This window comes from Hemiscyllium ocellatum, chromosome 2 (assembly GCF_020745735.1).
Source record: "Hemiscyllium ocellatum isolate sHemOce1 chromosome 2, sHemOce1.pat.X.cur, whole genome shotgun sequence".
Lineage (NCBI taxonomy): Eukaryota > Metazoa > Chordata > Chondrichthyes > Orectolobiformes > Hemiscylliidae > Hemiscyllium > Hemiscyllium ocellatum.
In genome coordinates this window covers 43213928-43224316 of record NC_083402.1, presented here as the reverse complement: position 1 = coordinate 43224316, position 10389 = coordinate 43213928, and the positions used below count along the sequence as shown (strand labels likewise).

General features: G+C 41.4%; 1 protein-coding gene across 1 annotated transcript in view; it reads left to right on the top strand.

Annotated features, from left to right (window-relative positions):
* Positions 1-559: 559 nt before the first annotated feature.
* The window catches only part of dhfr (dihydrofolate reductase), a 41782-nt gene continuing 31952 nt past the window's right edge, over positions 560-10389 (top strand). The window contains exons 1-3 of the mRNA XM_060843986.1: positions 560-716; positions 4412-4461; positions 7723-7828. Coding sequence (XP_060699969.1) covers positions 625-716; positions 4412-4461; positions 7723-7828 — 248 coding nt within the window. The 5' untranslated portion in view covers positions 560-624. The remainder of the gene's footprint in view (positions 717-4411; positions 4462-7722; positions 7829-10389) is intronic.

Here is a 10389-nt window from a genome sequence, read left to right as displayed (position 1 = left end):
ATCCCTATATTGACAGTTTGCCATTGGTCAGCAGTATCTATTCCCTGACATTCCTCTCTTTCTATTGGGAGTCTACTTAGAATCCATGTCTTTGATTAAACCTTACCACTTTGGTTGAGTATCTACTTTTTCTCTGATTACATTTCTGAAACTTCTTTGGGGTGTTTTTCATGTTAAAGTGCTCAATAAACAGAAGTCTAGATTAGATTAGATTCCCTACAGTGTGGAAACAGGTCATTTGGCCCAACCAGTCTACACTGAGCCTCCGAAGAGTAACCCACCCAGATTCATTTCTCTCTGACTAATGCACCTAACACAATGGGCAATTTAGCATGGTCAATTCACCTGACCTGTACATCTTTAGACTGTGGGAGTCGTGCCTGAAAATTTAAAATAAAGTATTTGTATCAATCTTTTAATAAAGCGAAGTAATTGTGTTTTAATCTCCCAGTGGAAGTGAATGGACCTTTAGACCCAATGAATAATCGATGTAACTATTTGGGACGTTGAGCCTCCCATTGGTTGCCTTGGAGTGGCGTCATTTTGGCGCGCTGTTTTTGCTGCGCTTTGCGGGAGTTTACTTTCAGTTTGAGAACTGGCTGCGGGCTCCGGAAAAGCTGGAAGATGTCTCGCTTGATGAACTGCATCGTCGCTGTTTGCCCCAACATGGGGATCGGCAAAGACGGAAACTTCCCCTGGTACCCGGTCAGATTGAAGTAAGTAATCCAGGAGTAACTGAGACGGGGTACAGGCCTGAGCTTGCCCGCAGTGCCCTGAGCAATCCCGCTTTCCCCGCTGGACTTCTCCGTAACTCAACCGCTTTTTCTAATGACGAACCACGTTCTGGTTTTAAAAAGAGCCTCCTAGTTCGAACCTAGTTCTGTGCAGATCTAATCTGCATGATATGATATTTTGCAGACCAGGAGAGGTACCAACTTGGACTCGCATGCAATTGCCAGGCTTTGCTGCTGTTTAGATTCTCACCAGCCGAGATTAACAATATTAGGCACAAGAACTGATATTCCATGTGGATATGGTGTTTATGATGGAATGCTACGCTAATTGTTTTCAGAACACTAGTCAAGGCAGTGTACGTGTTCGGTAAGGGACAGAGGTTATGTAGTGAATGATTTTTTTCAGAGTTGAAAATGTGTTGCTGGAAAAGCGCAGCAGGTCAGGCAGCATCCAAGGAGCAAGAGAATCGACGTTTCGGGCATAATTCCTGAAGAAGGGCTCATGCCCAAAACGTCGACTCTCCTCCTTGGATGCTGCCTGACCTGCCGCGCTTTTCCAGTAACACATTTTCAGCTCTGATCTGCAGTCCTCACTTTCTCCTCCAATATGACTTTTCAGTCAATAACTACTGGTTCAATGGTCATTATTGCCAGACATTCCTGAATAACTTTCTTTATTTGGACTGTGTTTTTGCCAGAATATTTAGATGCAAATTAGCTTGCCATGATGCCTGGTGTCAGGAAATATTTAAGCCTATCTATCACATTCAATATCTAAATCATACTTGTACTTACAATTAATATGGTGCTTGATTGCATCCATCCAGATAGGAATTGCAATATTCAAAGTATGTAACAAAACTCTGTAGAATTTTATAGTGGTCACACTGGGGATGTCTTCACAAGCCCTTTTTTGATTTTCTGGTAATTTAGGTCTCTGATCTACAAGGTGGTGACCGTGGAAGAAAGACACAGTTGGCCATGGTTGTATTGAATGCCTGAGCAGACTTGAGAGGCTAGATTAGATTACTTAGTGTGGAAACCAGCCCTTTGGCCCAACAAGTCCACATTGACCCTTTGAAGAGCAACCCACCCAGACCCATTCCCTTACATTTACCCTTTCACCTAACATTAGGGGCAATTTAGCATGGCCAATTCACCTAACTTGCACACTTTTGGACTGTGGGAGGAAACTGGAGCACTGGGAGAATGTGTGGAGTTTGCACAGTTGCCTGAGTTGGGAATTGAACCTGGGTCTCTGGTGCTGTGAGGCAGCAGTGCTAACCCCTGTGCCACCTACTACATGGGCTACTTTCATGTTCTTAAAGTGATGAAAGGTGTCATCAAGAGTGCTGTCATGCATCACCTGGTCAACACTAACCTGCTCAGTGACATACAGTTGGGGTTCCTCTGGGAACAGGGCTGCTCAGCTCCTGGCCTCCATATAGATATGTCAAATATGGACAAGTGAGCTGAATACCAGAGGTGAAATGAGTGACAGCCTTTGACATCAATGCTGCAGTCAATTGAATGTGACACCATTCCTGATGATGGGCTCCTGCCTGAAATGTCAATTTTCCTTGGATGCTGCCAGACCTGCTGTGCTTTTCCAGCACCACTCTAATCTTCACTCTGATCTCCAGCATCTGCAGTTCTCACTTTTTGCCTGCCTGACAAATTGCAGGCAATGACAATCTCCAATAAGTGGCAATATGACCACCACCTTTTGGCATTCAATGGGTGATGATCACTGAATCTCTGACTGTCAACATTTTGGGAGGTTACCATTAACCAGAAACTAAACTGAACGTGCCATATAAATACAATGGCAACCAGAGCAAATTGGGAATATTGCAGCAAGTAAATGACCACCTGATTCCCCAAAGCCTGTCCACAAGGCACAGATTGGAGTCTGATGGAATCCTCCATTTGCCTGCTTGAGTGCAACTCCAACAACATTCAATAAGCTTGACATTGTCCAGGACAAAACAGCCTGCTTGTTTGGCAGCACATCCACAACCCATCCACTCCCTCCATTTCCAATGCTTAGCAGCATTGTATGCTATGTATAAGGTGCACTGCAGAAATTCACCAAAGATCCTTAGACAGCAACTTCCAAATCCCTGACCACTTCCATCCAGAAGGACAAGAGCAGCAGATTCATGTTAACATTACCACCACTGCAAGTTTCCTTCCACGTCACTCAGCATTATGACTTGAAAATATATCACTGTTCATTCAGTGTAGATGCATCAAAATCCTGGAATTCTCTGATTAACAACATTGTGCCTGCAGCAGTTCAAGAAAGCACCTCCCTACATCTTAAGGGCAACTAGGAATGGGCAGTAAATGCAAGCCAGCCAGTGATAGCACAAAACACTTACTTGATTCATACTGCCTTATTTGAACTGGTTTCACTTAGCAATTTCAATCAACTTCAAGTCCTGGGAGAAGTTCACTCAGTCTTTGTACTTGACACCACTAATGGTAGGCCATATTCATATTGAATGACCACATAGGGCAAAAGACCTGCTCCTAGGTTCTGTTTTGAAGAAACCAATGTGGCCTCTTTTGAAAGCAAACCCGTGTCAGAAGCAAGGAGAAAACTCTGAGAAAATCAGGAGGCAGCAATTGTTCAAACTCTATTTCCTCTGATATCCTGAACCATTTGCAGCTGCTTGTGGATTAGCCTTTGCAGTCAGCTGTGCACCCACCAGAATCCTACCAAACATTCCAGATGATGCAAATGGTTACCTTTGTTTTGAAGGATGAGCACGATTCTGAACACCTCATTACATGCTACTCTGTAGAAGATATAGCATAGGCCTTATCTAAGATGTAATGTGAATGACTGACTGGGTCCTTCATGTGCTGCATAATGTATAAAGCTTTCTGAAAAGTTCAGCATGAGTGTTCTAGTGATGGGCCATAGGCCTGAAACATGAATCGGTTTCCCTTTACACAACTGCTACCAGGCCCGCAGAACAGTTCCAACATTCATCTTATATCAGATGAGAGTTATTGGTCCTTGCATGTCTCGCTGGTTATTTAAATCAATCTGTTTGGGCAGGTTTTGAATCGTCCTCGTGGCAAGTAGGACTTGAACTTCTGGCCCAACATGGAGACAACATCACTGTCACAAGAGCCACCTTTTATGTCTCTCAATAGGCATAGAGAATTAGATGCTTTAGTTTTGAGAAACCATTGAAATAAGTGAGGATTTTTCAACATTTTCAACCAGTTATATACTTTATAGAGTCAGCCAGGAACATTAAGTTTGCAAAAAACAAGGGGTGAAATAAAAATGTCTCTAGCTCCTGAATAAGTTGCTGTTTGTGCAATGGATAAATGTTAAAGTCCAAGTGGTGAAAGGAGCTGACCTTTTGACTGACTGATAAAAGGATTGAGGATTGAGCAATGAAGCTGTCTTTTGAACTGGAACCTGCTGGCTTTGATCTTACCGAGCAAAGTGGAATCTTAGATATTTTTGCTGCATATTCCATGGTTTCAAATATTTAACTTATAATTGAGATATTTTAAAGTAACACATATCTGGGGTGGGTAGGACTTGAATGAATAGTTCAAAGTAAAATTGTTCACTTTTTTAAGTCTATTTTAATAGTTGCATTTCCTTTTTAAACTAATCGTTTCAAATTTTGCTTTTTTTCAACTTTTAGCAAAGAACTCAAATATTTTCAGAAGACGACCACCACGCCATCAGTAGAAGGTACTGCCAACACTTTTTTTTTAAAAACACTCTGAACTTTTATAGAACCAAGTAAGTCCTCTGTCCAAACTCTGTATCACACCTTATTAAGGCCCCCAGCAAAAGATATTTGAATTTGTCAGCTGAAGGTCACTGCTTCTTCCTCATGATCTAACAATTGCTCAGCAATGGGCAGTTAGCCCTGAAATGTTTTCCTGATTTCCTGCCTTTAATTCTCTATTAATTGAGAAGCATTACCAGGTAATTGGCCTGCTGTTTGAGACCAGAATGGCACCAGGGCTAAAGGACTTGAATTCAGAGAGCAGGTTGCATAAATGCAGTTTGTGTTCCCTTGTGTTCCCACGATACAATCCTGATTGAATAGAGGTATTTAAAATGACAACAGGTTAACAGAAACCTTTGTTAGACTTTTTACAGCCTCTTGTTCTGCTCAGTTCAACAAAGGTTGGACTGAACTAATCCCATTTTCCACCTTTTTGTCCATCGTCCTGAAGACTATGGCAATACCAGTGAGCACCTAAATATTAAATTATACCATGATTTCTGACTCCCCTCACCCTTTCGGATAATGAGTTCCAAACTCCTACCGTCCTCTCGGTAGAAAAAAGATTGTTTCAAGTCTCCTCCGTCTTCTACCCCTTTAATCTTAAGTCCCTTGATTATTGATCCCTCTAATGGGAAAAATTACCATCCTATCCCCCCAGTGGGTTCCCCTAGTAATCTCTAATACCTTTTATTCAGTCCCTTCTCAACCTTCAGTGCTTCAAGGAAAGCAACCCTGGCCTATCCAATCTTTCCTTGTCTCTGAAATCTCCTGTTTTCTTTGGAAGAACACGGGAACAGAGTGATTTGAAATTAGAGTCAAGACCTTCAGTGTAAAAATCAGGAAGCACTTGTTTCGATGAAGAGTTGTAAGGACTGTCAATCCTGCAACAGTGAGCTTTGAAAACTGAGATGGATAATATTTTCCTCACTAATATGGAGCTACAGGTAGATGATTGGGCTTGCAATCATGATTTGACAGAGATTCAAAACCAGTTCAATAGCTGCAAAGCTGTTCTGATGATTAGTTACACCATTTGAGAAAATTGTATTAATGGAATATTAACTTTCTTTTTCTGCCACTGTTGCTATTTCGCAGCTTCCTTTTAGCTTCCTTTTATTGTTTACTTTTGAACAATGCTTTATATCCATGATTTGGAAATGCCGATGTTGGACTGGGGTGTACAAAGTTTTTAAAAATCACAACACTAGGTTTAAATGGAAGCACTAGCTTTCTAAGCGCTGCTCCTTCATCACAGTTGTAAGATGCAGAATTTGTAGCAAAAGTTTACGGTGTGATGTAACTGAAAATATAATTTAAAAAGACCTTGATTGTATGTTAAGTCTCTCATCTGTTTGAATGACCATGTTAGTTTCACTTCTTTTGTACGTAAATCGCAAAACTTTTTTTAAAAGTTACATTCTCAAGTGAACTTTAATAATTGGTGTCATCCTGGATAATGTATTAGCCTCCCTGTGTGCTGCTGTCTGTGCCATAATGTTTAGACTCCAGGATGCTCTCATAAGAACAAGGTATGATGCACAGCTCATCGGCCACCAGTTCCGACATGCCACAGCGAGGAACTGTAATGACCTCCTCAGGAGACAGACATGTGCTGCAACCACCGTGTACCCTTCGTTGTCCAGTACTTCCCAGAAGCTAGAAAACTATGCCATGTACATGGTAGGTACTCTTACAACTCAGCCAGCATTGTCTATCTCATACACGGCAGGTAAGGATGCCCTGAGGCATGGTACATTGATGAAACTGAGCAGAGATGACAGCAATGAATGAATGGGCACCACACAACAATCAACAGACAGTGTTTCCTCCCAGTCGGACATTCTACCTCAGACCTTCGGGTGACAGTCCTCCAAGGCGGACTTCGGGCAGGCAGCAGTGAAAACAGGGATGGCCTCAAACGGGACCTTGGGTTCATGTCACACTACTGGTGACCCCATTGGACTATACACATGCGTGTGCGCGCACACACACTCTTGTGTTTATGGGGTGAATTTATACTTTGAGTTACATTGTGCTTTGCTCAAAAACTGCACGAATCCATGAAAGATTCTGTTAATTCACTTTTTAGATTAGAATCAGTCTAAACATAATGGCACAGACAACAGAACACAGGCTAACACCTTCAATACGTTATCTGTGCTGATGTCAATTGTTCACTTGAGAATGTAACTTTTTTTTTAAAAAAGTTTGCGATCTTACATATGAAAGAAGTGAAACTGACATGGTCATTCTAATAGATGAGAGACTTAACAAACAATCAAGATATTTTTCAATGTATAATTTCAGTTATATCTCACTGTAAACTTTTGCTATAAATTCTGTGTCTTACAAACATGTACTTCACAACCACCTAATGAAGGAGCAGCATTCCGAAAGCTAGTGCTTCCAATTAAACCTGTTGGACTATAACCTGGTGTTATATGCTTTATATCCATTCTGTTGTTGTGAATTGACTAGGCAATTATTAACATTAGCGAGACACTGGCACTCCGCATGTTCAAGTGTTTCAAGTCTGTTGGGTAGCTTTAAAGTCTGGATATATTAGCCCCACTGCCCACACCCCTCTCCCTACCTCTTCCTCATCTTTTGATGGTTTGCATTACCCTACATGGTTTAAAAATCATAAGACACCAGGTTATAGGAGCTTTTGCCCGAAACGTCAATGATGCTGCCTGAACTGCTGTGCTCTTCCAGCACCACTAATCCAGCATCTGGTTTCCAGTACCTGCAGTCATTGTTTTTATCTAGACACCAGGTTATAGTCTGACAGGTTTATTTGGAAGTACTAGTTTTCCGAGCGCTTCTCCTTCATCAGGTAGAGCAGCGCTCCAGAAGCTAGTGCTTCCAGATAAACCTGTTGGACTATAACCTGGTGTTGTGATTTTTAACTTTGTCCATACCAGTCCAACACTAGCACCTCCAAATCATAGTTACCTACCTGGTCTTTGCATGCGAATTATTCAACTTGAAACAGTATTTGGTGATGATTTAATAGGTGGAAAAAAACCCCCTGGGTGATTGGGAATAAGCTTTCTGTTGTGTATAATATAAAAACATTTAAAAGTGAAGACTACTTCGGGGCAGAGCAAAATGCTCGCCTAGTTCTCTAGAATCGAACTGTTTTTGTTGGGTTTTGTGATGTGCTCACTTTTGTCCTGTAAAAGTGATCTGTGCTATGTTTGAACTTCTAACAGGGAAAATCAATGCTGTCATAATGGGAAGGAAAACCTGGTTCTCTATTCCTGAGAAGTTTAGGCCGCTTAAAGACCGGATAAATATTGTACTAAGCAGAGAACTGAAGTAAGTGTCTGAAAGGTGATATTTGTTTCTGGTAAAGGGAGTCTGCAATATTTTCCGTTATATTTGATTTACCACAGACACTGATGCCTGCCTCTTTTATTTTGGATAAGGTGAGGAATAAGTTCATAGTATTCACTTTTGAACAATTTATAATTATGCAGAATATAAATTGCATTAACATGATTGAATAGATGTTTTGTATACTAGTTTAGTTTTGCATACCTCTAGATCTCCTCTCTATCCTGAATTTTAGTTGACCACGTAGAGAAAATGAAATTACAGCTTTCCTCTATGTAGTTCTCTAAAATATGTGGTGTAATTTTATCTTTAACCTCTGTTGCCTAACTTGTTTTTGTTTTGCTCCTCCCTCTTTCCTTGAAGATATTGACCCCTTATTGTCTAGGGATACATGGGTGCTTGCCCAGGTATTGGTTATTCAAGTGTAAACTATTCAGTCATATTGTAGAAATACAAGCAATAGCGTGTCCAAGCCTCATCTAACCTTGTGGGGTAGGTAGGGAGGTTCTGCTTCATCTGTACATTGTGCATTGGAGAGACAACAAATGGAACACTGTGCAGTTTAGGTTTCCTTATTTAAGGGAAGGATGTAGATGCATAGAAAATAATTCTGAGAAGGTTTCGGACTAATTCCTAGAATAGACACGCTGTCTTGTGAAGAGCAATTGAACAGTCAAGGCTTGTATCTGCTTGGGTTTTTGAAGAGTCAGATGACTTGATTGAACTACAAGATCTTGGATTGCTTGCCCAAGTGGATGTGAAAAATGTAGTTTCTTGTGGCCGAATCTCAAACTAGAGGTCTCTGCTTAAAGATAAGAGATGGATGAGAAGGACTTTTTTTGTTTCAGATGTTCATGTATGTAATACTCAGTACAGCTTCAGAGGATAACTGGAGAAAGAGCAGGAACCTTGGCCTGTTGCCTGTCCCAGGGAAATAAAGAGCAATCAATATTTATGATCAAGCTGTCTGGAATCGGTATACATTATCTCTTTATTAATAAACATGTTCATTGATGCATTTTCCACTACCTTTTCAAGTTTTTCATGAATCTGATTTAAGGAGAAGGAGACCCAGAAAATAGGACCATAGGCAAAGTGGAAACAAAGATCATTTTGATCTTTTAAGTGAAAATATCTGTATGTTTAAAATCTATTATCCTGTAGGTCAGCTTTTGAAACTACTGTGTTTTGATCTGATTGATTTCAGAGTCTGAAATTTTGTCATTGAGCTTAAACAAATATGAAGAGATCAAGAAGAAAACTGCCAGCTTTGTGGGTGTGCTGGTTGCAATGATCCACCTTTTGTGGTTGTGTTGCAATCCCTTCAATCAATGGATGTGCTGCAGCCTTTAGCTAATAAAACCCATTGACTGCAATCAGTGAAGCTAGACAATTACAACCCTCTCCATGAGAACACCTCCATACCGGGGCCCTCCAAGGAGGTGTTCTCAGCCCCGTACTGTACTCTGTACAGCCACGACTGTGTCACCAAATTCCACGAACGTTATCTACAAGTCTGCTGACGACAGCATCATGATAGGATGGATATCAAATGATGAGTCAGAATTCAGAAAGGCGATACAGCTCCCCCTTCAAAAATATACATCAACGGTGCGGTAGTTGAGAGTGTGGACCGCATCAAATTCTTTGAAGAAGTAACCAAGAGAATTGAGGGCAGAGTGGTAGACGTGATCTATGTGGACTTCAGTATGGCATTCGACAAGGTTCCCCATGGGAGACTAGTTAGCAAGATTAGATCTCTCAGAATACAGGGAGAACTAGCCATTTGGATACAGAACTGGCTCCAAGGTAGAAGACTGAGGGTGGTGGTGGAGGGTTGTTTTTCAGATTGGAGGCCTGTGTCTAGTGGAGTGCCATAAGGATCTGTGCTGGGTCCACTACTGTTCGTCACTTGTGCTTGCATCCAAATCATTTATATAAGAGATCTAATTAGTAAGTTTGCAGATGACACCAAAATTTGGAGGTGCAGTGGACAGCGAAAAACGTTGCCTCCAGATTGCAACGAGATTTTGACCAGATGGGCCAGTTGGCTGAGGGGTGGCAGATGGAGTTTAATTTAGATAAATGCGAGGTACTGCATTTTGGGAAAGCAAATCTTAGCAGGACTTGTACACTTAATGGTAAGGCCCTAGGGAGTGTTGCTGAGCAAAGAGACCTTGGAGTGTAGGTTCATAGCTCCTTGAAAGTGGAGTCGCAGGTAGATAGGATAGTGAAGAAAGCGTTTGGTATGCTTTCCTTTATTGGTCAGAGTATTGAGTACAGGAGTTGGGAGGTCATGTTGTGGCTGTACAGGACATTGGTAAGGCCACTGTTGGAATATCGCATGCAATTCTGATCGCCTTCCTTCTGGAAAGATGTTGTGAAACTTGAAAGGATTCAGAAAAGACAAACCAGGGAGTTGCCAGGGTTGGAGGATTTGAGCTATAGGGAGAGGCTGAATAGGCTAGAGCTGTTTTCCCTGGAGCCTGAGAGGCTGAGGGGTGACCTTTTATAGAGGTTTATAAAATCATGAGGGGCATGAA